Here is a 25,485-nt window from a genome sequence, read left to right as displayed (position 1 = left end):
CAAATATTCTTGAAATCTTTTAACCAAAACTGGGCACTTGTCAACGTGAGCGTCTGTCGTTATTGCAGTCCCATCTGTTCTGTCTTTTCGTTTTCTGCTGTGAAAAACCAACGGGACAGTGTTGCCACCTTGTGGAATAACGGATTAATGCAAAACGAATTCAACGTGCATGTGCGACCTTGTACTATTCTGATGACGAAACTGGTGCCGCGCCTCCTGTACGCATAAAAAGCGAAGCATGCTTTGGGCTTGATGTAAGCAATAAGCTTTGCATTTCAAAAATCTAGACATTTTAGTAACAATATTACAAAGTTTTCAACTTCAAAAAAAAAAAAAAAAAAAAAAAATTAGCGCCATAAAGTTAATTTATTCCACATAAAAATACAAAATAATATTAACGACATTGACCAGATATGAAAGTCTCCCCTAGACATAGCTAACATAATGGTTGAGGAATAAGAGTGTAAAGAAAACACAAATAAAAAAAATAATGGAAAATATGTAAATATGTTTTAATTCTCGTCTTTTTTTTGCAAAAAATCTCTAAAAAATAATGAAAAAATTTCTCAGTACAAAGGCTACATTACTACTGGAAGGTACTAGCACGTCGAGTAAATACACAGTAGAAAATGATTTTAGTGAATCACAATGCTCGCAATGAAAATAAATCTGCAATAAAGATTTATGCCTCTTTTTCTGTTCTTTTTTTTTCTTTTTTACAAACAGTACAAACAGTATTGCACATTACAACAAAGAAATCGAGGTTCTCAGCCTTTAAAAAAGGGACTAATTCAAGTCTTGGGTGAGTAGAAGGCCACCGCATCAGCAACGCATCTGGGGCTTTCCGTCAAGTCGAAACGTTTAATATCTTTCCAGCTTCGCAAAATGAACGTTTTTTTTATTCTCTCCATCTTTAGAAGGTTAACAAATCGGGGCGTGTTCGCTTTACAAAACAAAGGGAAACACCATTTCACGAAACATAAAAATAAAAACGAACAGAAGATTTCACAACTCTGGTCAGCATAGTAAAGGTCTGATTGTAAATATATAAAAAAAATAAATAGTAGTATGTTCAGTTGACTTGATAAGCACCTGACGGCCTGTTGTTGACCCTATAGAATATATATATTTACAGAAAATATATATATTTTATAATAGTAATAAGATTAGATGTGGAACACTGTGATGTCGCAGCGGGGACAGCGGCTGTACTTCAGCTTCCTACTACAGTATTAAAATAATACAGCTCTAACTCCTTCAGTTGTTTTTGTTTTTAATTTTTTTCCAAAAATAAAATTAAAAGCAAATAAGCATGACAAAAATAAAATTAAGCATCTGTTAAATCATTTGTTTTTCTCTCTAGCAGAATTAAATTAATATATATAGTCTTTATTTGAATAAACTTACTTAGAAAATATCAATCTCTCTCCTATTTCAAAATTGAGGTATTGCAAAAGATTACGTCAGTCAGAAAGCACACATAGTTTTCTATCAAAAAAGAAAGAGGAAAAAAAAAAACAAGAAAAACAACGCTGACTGTTCAATCCAGATACAAAGAGTAGTGCATAACAAATATTATATCTACTACACAGAAGGAACAAACATAGAAAAATCTGGGCAGGGAAAGAAATATCACAAACGCACCCAGAATTCACCATCGTCGGGATCGGGCTTACCCACAATCCTCTTTCTCCATCGGTACAAAAGTAGTGTTCGCATTTGTCGTTTTTAATCGAACTGAACGTGCTAACCGAAAGCTGACAGTTTCTAAACTCTCGGATAAGCAGCCGAGTCGCATTTCTTCGCGTTTCTCTCCACCATCTCTTAATTTAGTTTCTAAATGTCCACCACATTAGCAGGTCGTGATTTTAGTTCAAGCTTCGCTGGATAATCTGGATATATATCGACGCGGCGGTTGCGCTAGCAGCTTCCGCCCGCCGTATGTCAAAGTAACGTTAGTGATTTAGAGCCAGTGTTCGCTTATTCTCCCAGAGTCGGACACAGTATTTTGAATCGTCGGCGTGCAACGTAGTGTAATTGGTCGTTTCGAGTCGGACAGCTCTTTGGTTGTGACGGGACGCGTGTCGTGGGCTGACTAGCAGAAGTGTGCGAGATCCGTGGACAGAAGGGACCTTGTGTTTCACAGGACGTTCCATGTCAGACATCAATAACAGTTAAAGCGAATCACAGTTCTAGGCGTCGTCTAACCCAACTACATAGTGTATAAAAAATTGCACAATTCTATGAACAATCACTGCAAAAGTTACTTCACCTTTTAAAGACATTTCGCTAGGAGATCCCACAGCTAACTGGGTTGAGCGCTTCTGTCATTTGGCTCTTTTTTTTGTTGTTTTCTTTTGCAGTGTTCTTGCTATGTTCAGTTTGTGCTCTATAGAAGCTTATTTCTGTCACAGAAAAAATAAAAAAATAATAAAAAAGTTTATATCTCACAATTGAGAAGTTAAACGAGTTTAGATATAAACTGTGAGATATAAACCACAAAAAAGTGTCATAATTGACCCCTAAAAAAAAAAAAAAAAAAAAAAAAAAAGGAATTGTGAGCTGTGAGTTTTTACCCTGGGGAAAAAACATGACTTTTTACAGAACAATTCCGAATTTCTTTTTTTTTTTTATCTCACAATTCTGACTAGATTAGCAATTGCCAAAAAAAAAAAAAAATTAAAAAGAAAAAATAAATAAAAAGGTAATTGTAGCTTTTTTTTATCTCACAATTCTGACATTTTTTCCTGTATGATTTACACTTACAGATGCCTAAAAAAGTAAATCTTAAAAAAAAAAAGAAAGAAAAAAAAGTAACTGTGGCTTTTCAAAATATGATATAAAATTGCAATTGGCAAAAAATAAAAATAAAATGAAATAAATATAAAAATAAAAAAAATAATACAAATAAAAAGGTAATATGGTAACAATTTGGACATTTTCCCCCCTCACAATTCTTTCAAAATTGTTAGAAAAAACTCCAGAATTGTGACACATAATCCTGACTTTTTAGTCTTTTTTCCTAATGATATAAACTCGCAATTGTCAAAAATAAATAAATAAATAAACAACAAAACATTAAAAATAACAATCAGAATAAAAAAAATAAAAAGGTAATTGCAGATTTTTGTTACACAATTCAGATAAAAATGTAATAAAAATAAAAATTAAATAAATAAATAAAAATCAGAATATAAAAAAGTAACCGGAGCTTTTTATCTTACAATCCTTTTTGTAATCCTTACAAAAATCAAAAAAAAAAAAAAAAAAAAAAAAAAAAGAATAAAAAAATAATACATGCAAAATAAAAAGATAATATGGTGACAATTTGGACATTTTTTCCCCTCACAATTATGTCTCAAAATTGTTAGGAAAAAAGTCCAAATTGTGACACAGAATTAAGACAAACAATTCTGATTTTTCTGAGGTAACTGCAGATTTTTCTCTCACAATTCTGACTTTTTCCCCCATATTTTTCCCCATAACTTGCCATTCCCAAAAAAGTAAATAATCAGTTTTTTTTTTTTTTTTTTTTTTTTTTTTAAAGGTAATTGTGCCTTTTCATCAAAAAAAGTCCAAATTGTAACATGAAATAAAACTTCAGAATTGCAAGATATGACTTTGCAATTCCAAAAAAAAAAAAATGCTGTGGAATAAAAAAAAAATAAAAAAAAGAAATTGCAAATTTGTATCAAATTTTATTTTTTTCCAGAATTCGGACCCTTTTCTAACAATAGCGAGAAATCAAGTCCAAATCAAGGATACGTTTTTGTTATCCCTAAATGATATAAAGAAAGAAACATATGAAAGAAAGTCAGAATTGAAAATAAAAAGTCAAAATTTAATTGAAAGTTATAAACTTGAGGTTGCCAAAAAAAAAAAAAAAAAAAAATGTAATAAAAAAATTAAATAATTGCATGGAACATTCTTCTCACAATTTAGACTTTTTTCTTGTAATACTGCGAGTTATATCATTATTGTGAGGGGGAAAAACCTGAATTCTGAGTTTATGTCTCACAATTTCCCTTTGCAAGTCACATTTGTAAGATAAAAAGATGCAATTACCCTTATTATTTTTTATTCTGAGGCGGAAATAAGCTTCCATAGTGCTCCATATCGCTCATCCATCATGGGGGAAATGAAAGTGAGACCCGATTTTTTTAGCATGCATCGCTGACTCATTAACATGCAGTTTCGGTGCAGATGCAGACCCTTCGGAGCGCTCGTTCGCCTGAATAAAGTATGACGGCATGGTCTCATACCATGGGTTTAGCAGCAAAAGCTATTGCAGCATTACATGTAGATAATACTAAAAAACTCGTAAAAAATTAGCCTAAAAAACTAAAGCGAACAGAACGAGATGCATGCATGAGGTATTACTATTCATTTCAACATGGAGAGCAAACGGCGTTTTACTCTAACAACTCAAGTGTTTTTTTAACAGCTCACTTAAACATGATTTTCTCAATGAATTCATTTCACCTTTGGTAACTTATTTTTTTGTCATCATCTAAAGGGGAATTTCCTACCACCACTCTGTTTTTCACAATAAGTGCATGCTCCTTGAAAAAGTCTGACACCCAAAACGTATTATCTATGTGTATATAGATAAATATGAAAATAAAAATATATCCTTTTTGTAAATGTACTGTATATATTATATATATATATATATATAGTCTCACACTGTCTAATGTTACCTACATGGAGCACTAAACCGATCAAACGAAGGATAATGAGAGAATTAAAGCACAACATCCTGATTAAGCATTAACATCGACTGTTTGTGCCAAAGTGCAACGTTTGAGCACGCAGACTCAAAATTCATATTTTCCTAAGTGTTTGTAAGCAGAGAATATAGTGGACAGAGATATCATGATATTTGTTTTCTAAAAACAAAAGCTGAGAGGGGAGATCCGTGTGCGGTTACTGGTCATGGTGTTGAAGGTGTTGGGTGGCTGGAGAGGGTGACGTGACTCTCGGCATCAGCTCCAGTGGAAGGACACGTGCCGAGGTCGATCTCCGCCTTCCTTCACCAGCGGTTTGTGGAACTCACGGCCGGCGCGCGAGTGGATGCTCGCCCAGCAGTACTCGCAGTAATACTGCAGACAGGTGACGTTGGCACAGAAAAAAGGGGCGAACTTTCCTCCGCAGCGAGCGCCCTGACATTCATCGCACATCTGATCGTCCAGCACGTACGGCTTCACCTCCACCTGCGGACACGGGCAGAGAGAGCGATTATAGAGACACAAATCAAAGCTACATTCTTGTTTGGTTTATGTGTGTAATAACATGAGGAAGCGCATACATATATATAACGCTGTTCAAAAGTTTGGGGTCAGTATTTTTATTTTAAATATTTAGATATTAATACTTTTATTTAGCAAAAGATGCATTTAATTTATTAAAGGTGACAGTGCAAACATTTATAATGTTACAAAAGATAATAGATATATAGATATAGGCAGACAGATGTATAGGAAAAATTATATATATTTATTTATATATATAATATATAAAAATTGTATAGTATGTATATATATTGTATATTACGATTGATTTATGTATAGTTTATAAAATAAAATATACACACACACACACACACACACACACACACATATATATATATATATATATATATATATATATATATATATATATATATATATATATATATATATATTATATACCTTAAAATATAACATTACAATTTAACTACAATTAAAGAAAATATACTATATATTTTTAATAAAACAATAAGAAATGTTATATAGTATAATTATATATGAATAATTATAGATAATTTATACATTACATATATTTATTCATCATATATATATATATATATATATGATATGTATTAACAGGTTGATATATATTTATTGAATATATATTATATAAATTATTTATATATTTTATATATAATATATAAAAATCTTATAATATTATGACTGAACTGCATATATAGAGTATACAATAAAAATATTTTATATACAATATTATATTAAGATTTTAGAATTTAACTATAAATACTTAATAAAATTAAATTTACAAAATTATATAATACAATATTAATTAAATACATGTGTGTGTGCGTGTGTATTTATTCATTATATATTATATTATAATTATTATATAATTACTTATTTTTTTATTTATTACTTATTAATTGTTTTTTAATATATAATATATAAAAAATCTTATAATATTACAACTGAACTACATATATAGAAAAGTATAAAATAAACAATTTATAGAAAATAATATTTATGATATATGATATATTTATGATGTAAACTACTGACTAATGTTTCTAAATTTACATTTATACTAACAGCACAAAATGAACTAGTATTTCAGTATGTGACACACTGATAGAGGGGGGTGGAGGGGATTCTGGTGAGCATCTAGCTTTAGTCCAGTGACCATCAGCTATTTACTTCTGAATAACATTCCCAAAACAGTCCAGTAAGTCTAGTGTGTACATACGCGCACAGGAATAGCATGGAGCTATAATTAACAAACGCCACGTCTGAGACTTCAAATGGCTGTCAGGCCTCCAGAAGCCCATGGTCATGTTGATTACACACAGTCTGCTCTAGGGTTTCCACAGTCTGTATTGTTGGCCGTATGGAAACGGCCTACAGGAAAGCCACGGTACAAAAACTGCCACTATGCAATCACATAGAGAATTACAGTTATAAAAGTACAGTATAAACCTCTTCTAGGACACGTCTAGTCAATACAGCATTCATAGCATTCTGCAGGTTTCTAAAATGGCCCATGATTAAGCAGATTTTCAGTTTGTAAAGAGTCCTTCACACAGGCTCTGGTAAAATCCGGGTGTGTTTCGAAAGGTCAAATGGCAAGTTCAAATAGTTTCAAGTAAAATGTCACATTATAACGTATTGCTATAGGTTAATGCTTCATTTTATAAAGTTCAGTGCACTAGGAGCAGTGTTATTTTAGTATAATAGAGATTTTGAATTAGTTTTAATTTTTATATTTTTGATTTTATATTTATATTTTTTGTAGCTCTATATATATATAGTTTTTCCCACTGAAATTGTATATAAAATTATATTAAAAATATATAAAAAAATATTTTTAAATATATATATATGTTTTTTTTTTCATTGTAATTTTCTATAAAACTTTAGTACTTTTATTGTTTTTGTTATTTGAATTATTGTTTTTTTAAATCTACAGTTTATCTATATTTACTTTTTTATTTCAGTTCTGGCATTTTAGTACATCAACAAGTATTTTAGTATATATTTATTATTTCACTTTATTTCAAATAATGTATTTTTTATGGTTTTAGATTTAGCTTAATAACCCTCATAACAATTGAGTACTGAACTGAATTTTGCTATTAAATCGCCTGTCTTCTGCATTGTGTAAAATGATAAATATTGAAGCTCACTCACCCGTTTGTCAATGTCATTATGCTGCAGCTGGACGAATCTGGCGCTGATGGCAGCGATGTAGCTCTGCTGATTGGAAAAGGCCACACGGCCCGCACCTTTAGGGTATTTGAGTTCTGGGTCAGTGTCAATGCCGGCGTAACACACACCTCCATACAGTCTGTCCATGATCATAGCCAGCTCCACTAAACACACACAGAGGAGAAACACGACATTATACAGCATATGATGATGATGATCCAAAGGATTACAATAATAGCATGTTTGATATTTCATATCCAGCACATGAGATGTTGTATGAGAGAGAAATTTACCTGCTCTTAGAGGTCGTGGAACGCCTCCCACAAAAATGGTCTTGCGTGGGTCAAGAGGCTGAGAGCCATCCATCACGAAATCACTGTCACTCAGGTTCCACGGGCGAATCTGGACCTGAGGACGAAAAACTGTCAATCTCGAGCAGAATTTCAATGACCTGGTAAGGGCTAACTGTTTTTTTTTTTTTTTGAGAAAGTCAGGTGAATTTGGGCATCTCAAGTCTACCCTGTAAATTATATTAGCTTATTACACACTAATTATATATATATATATATATATATATTTTTTTTTTTTTTGTTTATAATTATAATTATAAACATATTATGTGAAAATTTATATTGTGAAATATTATTACATTTTTAAAAAATGTTTTTATTATATATATATATATATATATATATATATTACAATATGTATTAAATTTTAATATAATGTGAAAATTAATATTGTAAAATATAATTACATTTTTAAAAAATGGTTTTCTGTTTTAATATACTGAAAAATAATATAATAATAATATCATTTATTCATTTAATGCAGTGCTAAATTTCCATCATCCACAACAACAACAAAAAAATAAAGGCTGTTTTTTTGTTCTTATTCATTAAAAAATTAAAAAATGATGCTGAAAATTCAGCTTTGCATCACAGGAATAAATTACGTTTTAATGTATATTAACATAGTAAACCATTATTTTAATTGCAATAATATTTTATAATTTTACCATATTTTTGATCAAATAAATATTTGTAGCAATAGCCAAAAATATATTGTATGGTTCAAAATGATCAATTTGTCTTTTATGCCAAAAATCATTAGGGTATTAAGTAAAGATCATGTTTCATGAAGATATTTTGTACATTTCCTACTGTAAATATATGAAAACGTAATTTTTGATTAGTAATATGCATTGCCAAGAACTTCATTTGGACAAATTTAAAGGTGATTTTCTCAATATTTTGAGAGATTCCAGATTTTCAAATAGTTGTATCTCGGCCAAATATTGTCCTAACAGACCATACATCAATAGAAAGCTTATTTATTTAAAAAATTGACCCTTATGAATGCTTTTATGGTCCATGGTCACATATATTTGTAAGTTATAAAATGAAAATATTTTTAAATTATAATATATTAGAATATATATGAATACAATTATTATAAAATTAAATAAAATTCAAATTTTTAAAATAATTATTTCAAACAGCATTTAAAAATCTGAGCTTCTGTCTAGACAGAGTACTAAACCATATTTCTTCAGATGACAGATTGACAACACTGACATTTAGTGAGTTGTGGCAGTGCTTCACTCACTGGTTTATCTTTAATAGTAGGGCTCGAGACACAAAGGTAGAGTTTCCCGTCCTCCTCAATGCAGGCATCAATGAGAGCCTGGACCGAACTCTCCTCCTGGAAGAGCAGGAAAGCGTAACCTGCAGAAGGAAGAGCATAAGAGATGAGACAATCCCTGGCTGCACAGAGTCAGACTGCAGCCAAAACCAGAAGAGCTCAGAACACAGGAAGCACATAACCGCTGCTGACGGCACGGACTGAACCGAGTCTGCATGCGGAGGAATAAACACAACGAGTCTGAAACTAACAGTAACCATGTGGGAGGAGCTTGATTGAGTGGGCAGGGTAATGGGCGTGGTCATGCTGAGGTGAAATTGGGACAGGCTGTTTATTGCAGCTGAAACGAATCTTGGCTGAACAGTGGGGAAATAAAATCGCCTGCAACTTGCCACTGTCATATTTATTTCACATTACAGCTACCACTGACATAAATTAAATATTAGTCACAACTTATCATTGTCAAACAATATTTTTAAGCAAATTCCTAACACAGTTAATCTCTATGCAGTCTATTATATCATGTATTTTTGCACAACCATCCATAATTGAATCTATCAGTTTTGTAAATTAACACAGATTGTCTAAAGTTTCTCTTTCTCTCACTGCCACGACTCTGCATTAACCTGACTGTTTTAGAGAGCCCATACGCTGTCTGTCTCTGTCTGTGAATTCATAACGTCCATCATTTTCAAGCCCTTTAAAGGAGTGTTTTCCCTCTATAACACTGGAGTTTGACAACATCAGGATCAGAGCCAGCAGAAAGACCAGAGGGAAGAAAAGAACACGGCGTTCTGCCCCAGGGAAAGAGAGACAGACAGACGGAGTGTAAGGAGTCGAAAGAACAGAGAAATATGAACAACCTTGGGAAAGCCAATCAAAGACAGCACAAGAAATCAGAGGAGTGTGTTGGGGGAGATTCACGTACAAGCATCAGATTTAAGAGTGCCAGAGGTTTCATATAAATAGAGCTTAAAAATAATAATTAAATGCATAAAAATACATTCAGATTGGATTATTTTACTCAATTAGAGTTTATGATGAATAATAAAGATGTTAATACATTAATATATATTTATATTAAATATATTTTAAATGGTAAAATACTATTATTGTTGTTATTGTATATTTCCTTCTAATAATAATAATGATAATAATAATAATATTTTCAAACTTTACCCTATATGACCTACTGTATTTCACTATAATAAAATATAACAAAATATTTACTATTTATATGCTTGCAAATACTCAATTAGAGATTATGATCAATAATAAAGATGTCTGAAAGAAACATTTGAAAGTAAACATTTAAATATAATTAAAAATGTAAATATAATTAATTAAAATACATTTTCTAAATATATTTAAAATATTATTATTATTATTATTATTGTTATTAATATCATCATTGTAGATTTCTTCCCTAAATTAACTACTGTGTCCAAAAATATTTTCATGCTTTTATGAACACACTGGTAAAATATCTACTATAATAAAATATAATAAATCATTTTCCAAATGCTTGAAAAAAAAATATTCATCAGAATACACTGCACAACTTCTGAAGACCATCTTCTGATCTTAAATATAATAAATAAATCCCAAAAAATAAATTCAGATTGGAATATTCTAATCAATAACAGATTATGATGAATAATAATAAATATATCTAAGAGATGTTTTTCTTCATGGAATTTTTAAATCATGTATACATATTTGTATAATGTAATTAAAATACATAAATCTTATTAAAATATATTTAATATATTAAATAGTAATTATTATTTATCATTTCTCTTCTTCTTTTTCTTAATAATAATAATAATAATAATAATCATCATCATCATTTCCACACTGTACCCTAAATGAACTACTGTATTTTACAATAAAATATAATAAAATATTTACTATTTATATGCTTGCAAATATTCAATTATAGATTATGATCAATAATAAAGATGTTTGAAAGTTGAAAGTAAACATTTAAATATAATTAAAAATGTAAATATAATTAATATATATTTTAGATTAAATATATTTAAAATTGTAAAACGTATTATTATTATAAAACAATTTCAGATTCCAATATTCTACTCTATTACAGATTATAATGAATAATAAATACATCTGAAATAATTTTTTTCTTCATGGAATTTTTAAATCATATTTAAATTAAATTAAAATACATAACTAATTAAAATATGTCATGTATATTAAAATATTGCAGTAATTATTATTAATAAATAAATAAATAAATAATATTTTCACACTTTACACTAAATGAACTACTGTATGTTACTATAATAAAATACAATAAAAAAAAAAAATTACTTCTTATATGCTTGCAAATACTCAATCAGAGATTACGATCAATAATAAAGATGTTTAAAAACACATTTAAAAGTAAACATAAATATAATAAATATAATTTAAAATTATAATTAAAATATATCTATATTTAAAATGTATTTAAAATTGTAAAATATACTATTATTATTATTACTGTATATTTTCTCTTTTACCCTAAATGAACTACTGTGTCCAAAAATATTTTCAAGCTTTTATGAACACACTGGTAAAACATCTACTATAATAAAATATTTACCATATGCTCGAAAATTTATTACATTTATTTTTTAAAAATGTATTAAACAGAACACACTGCACAACTTCTGGAGACCATCTTCTTATCTTAAATACAATACATAAATCACAAAAAATAAATTCAGATTGGCAAACTATAGTCAATTACAGATTACCATGAATAATAATAAATATATATGAAAGATTTTTTTCTTCACATAACTTTTTAAATCAAGTTATATAAAATCAATATTTAAATTGAATTAAAATACAAAAATCTAATTAAAATATAATTTATATATTAAATACATCTTAGAATAATTTTTTACATATATATTTTTAAAAAATACTATTATTATCGTAATTATTATTTATAATTAATAATAATATTTTTGCACTTTACCCTAAATTAACTACTGTATTTTACTATAATAAAATATTAACTATTTATATGCTTGCAAAAAAATGATCAGAATACAACTTTTGAATGGTTTGTAGTAAAAACAATGCTTTTTGTTTTGATTGTGTAATTCCAGCACCCACCAGCAGGGGCTAACTTGACCATGTTAACCAGCAAAACCTCGGCCTCACTTCCATCCTGCTTTCCAGCTGGTTTCTTAACAGAAGGAGCTCTTAAATAAATCTCGGCGTTACTGATAAGCGTATAACAGCACCTCGAGAAGGCATTTAACCCTATTTAATGTATTTAGAGCCTCAGCACTGACCTCAGTCCTGCCCACTGTGAGTCATGACGCTTTACACAACACTGGATGGAAAAATGACCAGCATCTTCCATTCACTCAGTCTGGATCAGTGTTTCATATGAGCTGGAGGAACAACGAGCACATCTGCAAACGGCACTTAAACACGGTGAAAGGACGGCGCAAGCACGAGGACTACAGGAGTCCAAATCTATAAAATCCACAAGTGCAAATCATTATACAACACAGAAATCTCATGAATGAAGACAAATACAGTGGGCTCAAAAAGTACTTGGACTAAAAGTACAAATCATTGCATTATATAACAAAATATCAAAACAGTGGCAACCCTGTCAGCTCTTTCCAGCTACTCACACAAACATGTACGTGTGTTACATGATGAAATGCAGTTGGTCTCTCCCTCTAGGTGTGTATCTGTAAGTACTTGTCTGTTTGCGTCTGTTCAAGCCACAGCAATGAACACCTGGAGGCACTTTGAACCGATAAGAGACCAATCTTATGCACAACACAACAGCTTCCCGATGCTCTGAGACTCAACGCTGACCAGCATCCACACAATAGACTCATTTGAGGTGCATGCTGACCGGCTGTGATGTAATACTTTCACACAAATGAAGGGGAATCATTCGGTCACTGATTTGTTAAACATCTGCAGCTGTAGTGAAGTTCTGCAGGAGAGATGATGTCAATGTCATTACCTTTAGGGGGAAAATAGGATTTGCTTTCTGCTTTATGAGGCCAGTCCACCACCAGGTGACCGTAGCGACGGAAACTGTTGGTGATCTCATCTGTAGGAAAAATGGAAAGCATTTAGGCCAAAAATATGGATTTTAAATATTGTCAAAAAGCAAGCAGTCACTGTATCTTCTCTGTATAATAAAGCTGGGGACTCTAGTTCTGCAAAATGCAATTCATTGCTATGAATATCAAAAATCTTTATTTATTCGCCTGGTGTTTTTCTGTGGCCAAAAGTGCATAACCCACCAGTCTATATCATATTCTGGTCTGAAGATATACTTTGCGTATAATATTAATATTTAATTTAATTTAATTTAATTTCATATTATATTTTATTGTAAATTACTATGTTTTACATGCTTTTTTTTGTGAATTTTATTTAATTATTTTATTTTATTTTATTTTATTTTATGGTTTACCAAGTCTAAAAGATCAGAAAAATAGTTTTCACATTCCCACAAATTGTCAGAAACGTTCTATCAATTTATTTTTTCTTTTTAATTTAATTTAATATAAAATGTAATTTAATTTTATTTTATTTCATATTATATTTAAGTTTTGTTTTATTTCATTTTGTTTTACTTAACTGTATATTTTATTGTAATTTCTTCTGTTTTATATACTTTTGTATTTTTAAAAGATCAGAAAAATGGAGTTTTATTATTTTTTCTTTTTAATTTAATTGAATATAAAATTTAATTAAATTTTGTTTTATTTTACTTTATTTTATTTCGTATTAATTATATTACATTATTAGTTTTATTTTATTTTGTTTTACTTTATTTTACATTTTATTGTAATTTATTCTATTTTATATATTTTTTGTATTTTATTTTTTTATTTTACTGTTAACCAGGTGAAAAAGGGTTTAAAAGATCAGAAAAATAGTTTCCACATTCCTACAGTCCTAAAGGTTCTATCATTTCTTTTTTTCTTTTTAATTTAATTTGATATAAAATTTAATTTTGTTTTGTTTTATTTTTTATTTATTTATATTTTATTGTATTTTATTCTACTTTACCTTTTATACAGTGCATTTTAATATTTTATTTAATTTATTATTTTATTTTATTTTAACCAGGTGAAAATGAAAACAGGTCTAAAAGATCAGAAAAATAGCATTCCCATATTCCCACAAATTGTCATAAAAGTTCTATCATTTCTTTTTTTCCTTTTTATTAAATTAAATTAAATTTTATTTTACTTAATTTTATATGTATTTACATTTTATTCTAGTTTATATTTTATTGTATTTTTATTTTATTTATTTATTTATATATTTTTTAACTAGGTGGAAAAACAGGTCTAAATGATTACAAAATAGAGTTCCCACATTCCCACATATTGTCACAGAAGTTCTATTATTTCTTCTTTTCTTTTCTTTTCTTTTCTTTTAAATACCTTTATTTATTTGTCAATTTTTAGCAACTGCACATAAAAAGTTAACACACCAAAATCCTTCTTTAAAACAACAAACAGATTGGTGTTATTTTACTATTATTACTATACTATTATAGTTTTAATTAAAATTTTGAATTAGCTTTTATTTTCATAATTTTCATTAGAATTTTAGCAATTTAAAAAATAAAAAATCGTTATGTGCTTTGGTCATTTTTATTTTTTTTGTATTTCAATATATAATATATTAGTCATTTTATTGTTTCAAATTTAAACTAAACAAAAAATTGAAATGTTGCCTTGGCAACAACCTAAACTAAATAAGTTAAAGTATTTATATATTGTTTTAAGAAGATATTTTGATAACCAAGAATGTTGGTAACCAAACAGATTCTGGTAGCTACTGACTTCAATAGTATTTCATAGTATTTATTTTTTCATACTCTTCAAGTAAAGTCATGTACTGGTAATTGTTTGTTTCCAAACATTCTTCAAAATATCTTAAAGGTCAGAAGAAAAAAATTAAGGGTAAGTGAATTATGACAGAATATTCATTTTTGGATGAACTATCTTTTTAACAATAATAAACCAGAAACAGATACATAGCTGACCTAAAATCTTTCAATTTTCAATGTATGACACTGTACTTTTAACACACATAATATTTAGTATATATTAATATTAATTAACATATTAATAGGCATCTGTTTATGTACCTTCATCGATGTCGGGTGGCAGTCCACCGACAAACACCTTCCTGGAGTAGCGCTCCATCCTTTCTCCGTTCTGACAGCGGGTGGGTGAGCTCAGTCCGGGGGTCAGCGACTGATCCCCATGACCGTCGTCCAGGAAGCCGTCCTCGAAAGGAAACAGTGAAGAGCGACCTGCAGCAGGAAGTAGAGACACAAACAGAAGAAAAGGAGAAAAGGAGGAATCACACAGGAAAGGAGATGAAAGAAAGAGAAAGCCAGAGGACAGAAACAGATTAGTGGACAAAAAAAAAAAAAAAAAAAAAAAAAAAGAACACTTAACTTCTACACCAATTATTTAACATTTTTATTATGTGGACCACAAAACCAGTCATAAGGGTGGATTTTTGACTGAGATTCATACATGAATAAATAAGCTTTCCATTGATGTTTGGTGCCAAAAAAAAAAAAAAAAAAAAAAAAAAAAAGACAACTAAATATTGAGAAAATCACCTTTAAAGTTGTCCAAGTGAAGTTCTTAGCAATGCATATTACTAATCAAAAATTAACTTTTGAAGTTACAAAATATCTTCATGGAATATGATCTTTACTTAATATCTTAATGATTTTTGGCATAAAAGAAAAATGAATAATTTTGACCCATACAATGTATTTTTGGCTATTGCGACAAATATACTCGTGCTACTTAAGACTGGTTTTGTGGTCCAGGGTCACATATTATTTTAATATAATATACTGGCATTCAAAAGTTTGGGGTGACTGCAAATTTTAAAAAAGAAAAAAAATACTGTAAAGACATTACATCAATCCTGAAAAAATGTATCACAGTTTCCACGTGAGTATAAAGTATAAAGCAGCATCACTGTTTTCAACATTGATAATAATAATTGTTTCTTGAGCAGCAAATCAGCATATTAGAATGATTTCTGAAGGATCATGTGACACTGAAGACTGGAGTAATGATGCTAAAACTTCAGCTTTTTGTTACAGGAATAAATTACATTTTAAAATATATTCAAATAGAAAACAGTTATTTTAAACTGGAATATTATTTCACATTATCACTGATTTTACTGTTTTTTTTAATTACATAAAAACAGCCTTGTCAGCCATAAGAGTATTCTTATAAAAACATGAAAAAAATCATACCAACCCTAAACTTTTGAATGATAGTTTATACATATATTACGATATTTATTTCAGTGGCATAAATAACCATACAATTTGGTTAAAAATTGTTAATCAAGTAAATATTACATGAAACTGGATTGTTCCAAAGTGCAATAAAACAATGAAGCTTTCATAAAATGATACATTTAATCACCCATAAAAATACAAATTTCCAATAATTACAAATAACAAAAGTGTTAACCTGAAGACACATTCAATATGATGAGGTAGCCATTAATATCCAAAGCGTCATAAAACAAGGCACATTTTCATATTGCATTGCAATGCAAAAAAAATAAATTAATAAATAAAAATTAGTGCTGTGATCAGAAGACCCTTAGACACAAACACTGATATCCCTTTTCCATCATTATTCCTAGTTTTGAGCACATATATAAACATGCAGAGTTATATTAAAGGAGAAGTCCACTTCCAGAACAACAATTCACAAATAATTTACTCACCCTCTTGTCATCCAAGATGTTCGTGTCTTTCTGTCTTCAGTTGAGAAGTATTTAAGGTTTTTGAGGAAAACATTTCTCCATATAATGGACTTCATTGGTGCCTCGATTTTAAACTTCCAAAATGTAGTTTAAATGCGGCTTCAATGAGCTCTAAACAATCCCAGACGAGGAAGAAGGGTCTTATCTAGCAGAACGATTGCAAATGTTTTTTTTTTTTTTTTTTTTTTTTTTAAATCAAAAAATCTAAATTTGTATACTTTTTAAGCACAAAAGCTAACGTAGCACAGGCTCTGGGATGCGCGCCCACGACGCTACTAATTAGTAATAGGTCGTTTTTGAACGATTTGTTCATTTTGAACGAATCTTCAATGTGACTCGGGAAGAACGAGTCATCTCATGGAATGATTCGTTCAGTCGCACGTGCGCAACATCCTATTAGGTTCTGTACTGGAATTAGTTCACCTGTTTTGAGGTTTTTCAAGTCGTTCGTTTATCTTATAGGGCTGTCACGTGATGAACGAACGATTCAAACTCGAAAACTCAGATTAAGAGGTGAGCTGAGCTAATCATAGACTAAAGACCCAGGTAAACAATGAATGAATCTTTTCTGATTCTTATAGCATTATAGTTTTGTCTTGTTTGTAATGTGATCAATGTTTGTGTAAGCAGTAGATGTGTTAGGGAAGTAACACGTAACATTTTAATTATATTTTGCTAAAATGAACGAAATGACTCGAAAATAAGATTCGTTAGTTTTGCTGAACGAGACTCAAAAGCCCAAGTCGGTAAAATGATCCAAACTTCCCATCACTACTACGAATCACGTCTAAGTTCATTGTCTGGGTACTCTGGCTCAAAAAGGTAGAGTATGGCGAAAAATTCTACCTTATTTTCTCCTACAACTTCAGAATCGTCCGACATCGTTGTAACTTTTTGTCTGTAAACAGCGTTTGACTTACTTGCACTTTCTTAGTCTTTGCGTTCGCTTTGTAAACACTGGGTCTGTAGTTCCGCCTACGTTCTGCGTGACCTTTCGACGTGATTCAATAGTGCGTAGCATTGTGAACGCGCATCCCAGAGCCTGTGCTACACAAGCTTTTGTGCTTAAAAAGTATACAAATTTTTATTTTCCAAAAAAAAATGACCGATCGTTTCGCTAGATAAGACCCTTCTTCCTCGACTGGGATTGTTCAGAGCCCTTTGAAGCTGCATTTAAACTACATTTTGGAAGTTCAAAATTGAGGCTCCAATGAAGTCCATTATATGGAGAAGAAAAGCTTTCCTCAAAAACCATAATTTCTTCACAACTGAAAGACATGAACATTTTGGATGACAAGGGGGTGAGTAAATTATTTGTGAATTGTTGTTCTGGAAGTGGACTTCTCCTTTTATTCAGTGTCATAATGCTGTCTTAAGTAATCAGTATTTTTAAACGTAACAAAAACGTTAATGAACTTGCATATATGATTGTAAATCAATTTAAACAGACAGATGATAAATGCACAGGGTGTCCATTAACTAAAGGCATTATGCCACATTTGGGACTGTCAGACAGCCTTGGTGGTTGTAGTTTTAAGATATTAGTGGTTCATAGTGGAAAAGGGGTATGAGAGGAGCATTGGAACGAAACTAGAGCAAAAGCCAACATTAAACCCTCTGACACAGAACTGGATGACAGAATTAGACCAACACTTGATGAGAGTTCCAGCAAGCCCATATGATTAACTTCAAACAGGGTTTGTCAACTTTCTAAATAATATTTTAGCAATCCTCGACCATTTTGTTAGGAAATCAGTGGGTAAAATATTCCTGTTTATATGCAATAACAAAAAAGGAAACAATATTTCAATTATTAGCACAAAACAATGGCAAAATTAACACAAATTAATGCAATCACTGCAAAAATGAAGCAGATGTTATGATATTATGACCCCAATAGCATATCCCAGTGACCTTCATAGACAACACAGAATTCAGCCTGAGCAAAAGCCCCATCATTTCTGCGAGCACAAACATAAAGAAGGCGATAGGTTACCTCTTCTGCGGCCATAGCTCCTGGCTGCTCGAGAGCAGAGAGATGGGTGAAGAGAGAGAAAGGTGGACAGAGACGGACATGATAGAGGGGACGGACAGACATATAGAAGAGGGAGAGAGACAGACAGGGTTTTTCAAGCTTGTTTTCAGTTGTCGCTGCATTATGAAACACTTCTTAATGCAATATTAGTACGCACTGCATTTTGAGTGATGCTGTGAGAGATGTCATAGTTTTTTTTTGTAGTTTTCTCTTTCAGCTGAACAGAATCTTTTTGTTCAAGATACCAATTAGTTAAACTGCTGACATGTTTATAGCTAGCTAATGGAATAACAAATCAATGCAGTCCAACAAATCCAAATGGCACAGATTTAAAGGAAATTTTATTGTAATGAAAAATTTTGTGCATTAGATTTTTCCCCCACTTTTTTTTTGTTAAAAATATATTTTATAATATTTTATAAAAATATATTTTATAATATAATTTAATTAAAAATTTGTTAAACATTTATATATAAAATTAAAAAAACATATTTATTTTTATACATGTTAAATAACTATTTTCCATTTTAATATATTTTAAAATGTTATTTATTCCTGTGATAGTAGAGCTGAATTTTTTTATTTATGAACAACAAAAAAATAAAATTTAGAATGTTATAAATTTATAAAATTAAAAAAGTTAAAGTTAAAAATTCATTATATTTTTTATATACAAGTTAAATACTTTTTATTTAACGTGTACTTTTTATATTTTCTATTTCAATACATTTAAAAATGTTATTTATTCCTGATAGTAGAGATGTTTTTTTCTTTTTTTTTTGTTAAAAATACTTGTATTAATATTATAATGTTATCCATTTAAAAAATATATAAAATTAAAAATACATTATATTTTTATTTTTATACATGTTAAATACCTATTTTCTATTTTAATATATTTTACTATCTGTGATAGCAGAGCTGTTTTTTCCCATTTTTTTCCTGAAAAATACTTGCATAAGTTAATTTATAAATGTTATACATTTAGAAAACTATAAAATTAAAAATACATTTTATTTTTATTTTTATGCATGTTAAATAACTATTTTCTATTTTAATTTAATTTAAAATGCTGTTTATTCCTGATAGTAGAGATTTTTTCAATTTGTTTTTGTTAAAAAAATACTTGTATAAATTAATTTATAATGTTATACATTTATAAAATTAAAAATACATTATATTTTTATTTTTATGCATGTTAAATAACTATTTTCCATTTTAAAATGTTATTTATTCCTGATGGTAGAGCTGATTTTTTTTTTTTTTTGTATTAAAAATACTTGTATAAATTACTTAATGAAGTTATACATTTATAAAATTATAAAATTAAAAATACATTGTATTTTTATTTTTATACATGTTAAATAACTTAAATAACTACTTTGATATACTTTAAAATGTTAATTTTTCCTGTGATGGTACAGCAGAATTCTGTTCAATTTTTTGTTAAAAATAATTTAAGATATTTTTTATGTTATTTTATTTTTATATATATTTTTTGTTAAATATATTTTTTATTTATATACATGTTAAATAACTATTTTCTAATTAATAATAATACATTTTAAAATGTAATTTATTCCTATAATTTCTTTTTCAACAGCAATTATTCCAGTCTTCAGTGCAACATAAAAAACACTTAATTATTACAAATTATTAAACTATTATTACAAATATTAAAAAACAGTTGTTTAATATTTTTGTGCAAACGGTGGAAACATAAAATGTAATAAACAAATTAATTAATTAATAATTTAATATGTATTTAATATGTATTTTTTAAATGTTATGAATTGTTGCAAAAAAAGAGAGAGAGAGAAAAAAAAAGATTATTTCTTAAAAAAAAAAACAAAAAAAACTAGCAATATCCTGAAGTCCCCTGCAGTACTCAGGTCTAAAGCGAGCCATAGAGAACTGCTCCAACTGCATGACATTTTCAGGGCTGGAGCTATTGTTCTCATTCTCTGGCGTGTCTCACTTTTTGGTTTTTCATTAAAACGGCCTGTAGTCTTTGCGTACATAGAAACAGAGACGTCTAACCGGCAGTGTCACGGGGTCTCATACTCCTAGCAACAATGAAAGGAGAAAGCTACTGTGTCTGGAGTGAGTCACCGCACACCCGGAGAGACGGACGGGGCGTTTGTTCCTCACTGGGATTTGAGAAGTGACTGTAGGGCAGCAAGAAAAAGGCAAGTTACAGTGATACAGCAGTTTCTCTTTCTGTTAAAGAATAACCACTGTCACATTTTAGAGTGAGGAACCGCAACTGGTGGAAGTCCCTCGGGCTGATTCTTAATACAAGTCACAGCATATCACACACAACCTTGACACACTGGGATACAGAGGAAGAACACTGAGTCAAACAAACTCTGTCCTCTAAACATGGTGTGAAATGAACCTCAGCCAGACATTTTTTGCGCTGTGGCGGGTAGTTTTGCTTTATAGATGGATTAATGTGTGGACCCAGACCATCAAGGGATTCAAATGAGAAAAAAAATACTAGTGCTGCTCGCTTCTAGTATAAATATGTTAGGATGGTGTTCACAAAAAAACACTGATCATCTAAGGCATTTCTTAAGTATATTTGCACTAGATGGACGTCTTTAACCATTATGGCACGTCTTACTGTTGTTCAGCGTTTCACAACAGGACTGACACGTTTTAAGACGCCATGTTGAGTTAAAAATAGTTCAACTTTTGACATGCAGGGCAGCATATCAATGTCAGCCTGAAAACATGGACCAGTCAGCTAAATTTGCGGCAGGATAAACATATTTACATATAAACAAGAATGAAGCCATTGAAATGGAAAAAAAGACATTAATGTGTGTTTATTTCAGTTAACTAGAACATTAATCAAAGTGATTCAAATTCACTTCTAAAGCTGATGTCAATTCAAATTGGTTTCATTTTGGGTCCACTGAAAGTTGTTGTTACACTTTTTTATATATATAAATTATATACATTTTATATATAATTCAAATGTAAACATTAGACATGAATAAGCTTATTTTAGCTAGTTGCAAAGGCAACATTTCTAAGGTTCAATTAGTTTAAGTTGAAGCACTTAAGTTGAAAATTACTAAAGACTAAATTACTAAAATTACTAAACTGTAAATAAAAATAAAAATAAATAAATAAATAAATTACAATAAATAGAAATTGAAACTGACCTCAAAATCAAAATAAATGAAACCTAATTAGTAATACAAAAAGCACATAAAATGACTAAAATTGTAACTAAAACTAAATTTTAAATACAAATATTAACATTTAGATATATGTATATACATATAGAAAATAAAAAAAATCCTTAAAAAACATATATACAGACATATAAAAACAGAAAATAGTTTTATACTTTTATGTATATTATTATAGTTAAGAATATTTGTATACTTTTATGTATTTTATGTATATTAATACCTAAAATAGTAATATTTATAAAACTTTATAAAAATATAAAATGTTTTATATAAAAATATAAAATTTTTAATATAGAAGTATTTTAATATACTAATTAAATATAAAATGTAATTATAAACAAAAGAATATGTGTGTGTATATATATATATATATATATATATATATATACACACACACACACATATATATATATATATATATATATATATATATATATACACACACACACACACACACACACATATACATATGAAAATGTAAAAATGCTTTATATATACACTTTTATATATTTATTTTATTTGAGATATTTGATATTGATATTTTATATGTATATTAATATATCTAAAATGTAAATATATATATATATATATATATATATATAAATATTTATTTTTTAAACTACAAAAAGTATGAAATTATATATATATATAATTTTATATTTTTATAATTTATTTTAGACTTTTTTAGATTTCAGATACAGTTACTTTATATAGTTTATATAGTTTATATAGTTTATATATATATATATATATATATATATATATATATATATATATATATATATATATATATATATATATTTTTGTAAAAATCTGAGCTATTTCTAATATAAAAGTATTTTAATATACTACATCTAAAATTTAATTATAAAAATAAAGAATAAATATAACAACATAACATAACATAACATAACATAACATAACATAACATAACATAACATAACATAACATAACATAACATAACATAACATAACATAACATATAACAACGATCTTCCAATAAAAATGTGGCTGGTCAAACTGGGGAGTGGCTGTTGGGAAAAAATTTAAATAATCTAAATCATTAAATAATATCAATTTTAAAATTTACAGACTTCTTATCAACCTTCAGTCTGAGCAACTTCAAACTTTAAAGGCGAGTTCATACAAACAGACATGGAAACTATTCTCCCAGTTAAATTATCCAAATTAGAGGTTTTAAGAGCGGTCACGGGCCCTGCCGGCTCCTTCCTGTTCTGCTTCCACCAAACGGCGTCTATGAACCACGCGAATGACACGCCAGACCTCAAACATCCCACTCTAAGCTTTTCAGTGGTACCTACAGCAGATACGCAGATACCTACTACAGCCATCAGGGTACTGGGCACGATTAGCTCAAGTCATCACAGTGACCCTGGTAAAAACGCTCCAGGCGTTTCCTCCCTTTCATGTTTGTTCCTCTGGCTGTACGCCACCGGCTGAGGTGGACCGTGTGTATATAAGCTTTCAGGGCTGCTAATCATAGCAGGGGAGATGCTCATGTGTGCGGTTTGGTGGCACCACAGAAGAAAACAGAGGGTCAGCACATTGCACTGGGGCCTACAAGACTGAAATGGGGTTTGCATTGGCTGATACGGGAAATATAATGTCTATATTAACAATACAACACAATTTAATTATAGCAGAGGAAACGTAAACAAAATTACTCAAGTAAATGGATTGGAAGATTTTGAAACAGACACAAGGGGGAGACACAAAGTGGTACGGCACAAATAAGTATACACTACCATTCAAGTTTGGGATCAGTACAATATTTTTTATTCAGCAAGGACGCATTAAATAGTTCAAAACTTAGAGTAAAGGCATTTATAATGCTACAAAAGATTTCTATTTCATAGTTTTTTTTCAAAAAATCGTACACAGCACAGCCGTTTCCAAATCAGCAGATTAGAATGATTTCTAAAGGATCAGGTGACACTGAAAACTGGAGTAATTATGCTGAAAATTCAGCTTTGCATCACAGAAATAAATAACATTTTAAAATATATTCAAATAGAAAACTGTCATTTTAAATTGTAATAATATTTAACAGTTTTACTGTTTTTACTCTATTTATACTGCATTTATTTGATCAAATAATGAGCATAAGAGGACTTGTTTCTCAATAATATTTTTTAAAAAAATCTTACAGAACCCAAACTTTTAAAAGGGAGTGTATATTGAATAGTTTGGCTCAGCAGATCGAAATACGAGTGGATTTATATAACAAGATGTACTTGCTGCCTTAGAAATCCAACACTTTGTTCATCTGAAATGAAAAGCATGTGTTCATTAGCATTAACAAGATACTCAGAGAGAGATACTCACAGTTCAGTGGTAATATATGTTCAGCTACTGGATGGTGAAAGTTGAGACCCATGCGACCTACAAAAAGATGAGAAAAACAAACCATGAGAGTTACGACACCATTGAGATATCTGACATACCACAAACCCATTTATAATCCTTCTTTTACTCAAAATTAGAGTTTAATTCACTAAACTGACATGAACTTCAGATGTAAGGCCTGAAACACCAATATTTTTAACCAATTATCCTGAAAGACTATTCATTTTAAACGCCTTTTAGAAGTGCAGATGAATTTTGGCATACAGATATCTTGAAAGCTAACAGATAACGGCATTAAAAGCAACAAAAATACTTTTATAGGTGAGAATGCAAAGTGTTCTTGCATTGTATTTTGAACTGTGTTCAAATTATAACCCAAGCTCGCTAATAAAGCACTTGCATTTGTATTTTTAGATTAAAAACATCTATTTAAATATCCTTTCTAAATGAGGACATCCCCACATGTCCCCTAAGGATTTTTTTCATATTAGCAAACGTCTATGCACAAATGCATACCCTAAGTATAGCACATAAACACACACGGGTTCTCTGTAACTACATGAAGAGTTAATTTGCATGGCTGTAAAACAGCTGTTGACTTATTTTCAGAATCAGCCCCCTAATGTGCCTGCATTAGCAGTTTTGGTTACAAATGACAGCAAAGGTCCCGTGGGCTTCCAGTGAACGCTGTGAGCAAGCCTCGACGGGCTCTTACGCAAATTGTGAACCGTCGCAAGTCACGTTTGCAAAGTTTTCCCCCGCAGGAACCACTCCGCAGTTCAGTGTTTCAACCAATGCCAAATAATGGCGCGCGATGAAAAATTTGCGCAACGTGGTGTGGTTTCAACAGGTATTTGAGATTGCAAGACAAACAGGGCAAATGTTTTCCAGCTTGCATGTGTTGATCAGACTAGTGTGCTGGGCTATATATAGTGTCTCTGGTGAGAACCAGCAGCTGT

General features: G+C 29.8%; 1 protein-coding gene across 6 annotated transcripts in view; it reads right to left on the bottom strand.

Annotated features, from left to right (window-relative positions):
- Positions 1–4,744: 4,744 nt before the first annotated feature.
- Positions 4,745–25,485, bottom strand: part of cpeb3 (cytoplasmic polyadenylation element binding protein 3) — a 38,163-nt gene continuing 17,422 nt past the window's right edge. For 4 of the 6 annotated variants that reach the window (XM_051125595.1, XM_051125593.1, XM_051125594.1 and 1 more), the window contains 8 exons: positions 24,506–24,562; positions 18,916–18,939; positions 15,253–15,420; positions 13,099–13,188; positions 9,057–9,175; positions 7,742–7,856; positions 7,431–7,612; positions 4,745–5,213 (listed from right to left, as the gene is read on the bottom strand). In XM_051125595.1, the coding sequence (XP_050981552.1) occupies positions 4,986–5,213; positions 7,431–7,612; positions 7,742–7,856; positions 9,057–9,175; positions 13,099–13,188; positions 15,253–15,420; positions 18,916–18,939; positions 24,506–24,562 (983 nt within the window). In that variant the 3' untranslated portion in view covers positions 4,745–4,985. The remainder of the gene's footprint in view (positions 5,214–7,430; positions 7,613–7,741; positions 7,857–9,056; positions 9,176–13,098; positions 13,189–15,252; positions 15,421–18,915; positions 18,940–24,505; positions 24,563–25,485) is intronic. The other 2 variants (XM_051125596.1, XM_051125598.1) reach the window with 1 other exon arrangement.

Source organism: Labeo rohita, chromosome 13, assembly GCF_022985175.1.
Source record: "Labeo rohita strain BAU-BD-2019 chromosome 13, IGBB_LRoh.1.0, whole genome shotgun sequence".
Lineage (NCBI taxonomy): Eukaryota > Metazoa > Chordata > Actinopteri > Cypriniformes > Cyprinidae > Labeo > Labeo rohita.
The sequence above is the reverse complement of the archived record's forward strand: the minus strand, read 5'-3'. Positions and strand labels throughout refer to the sequence as shown.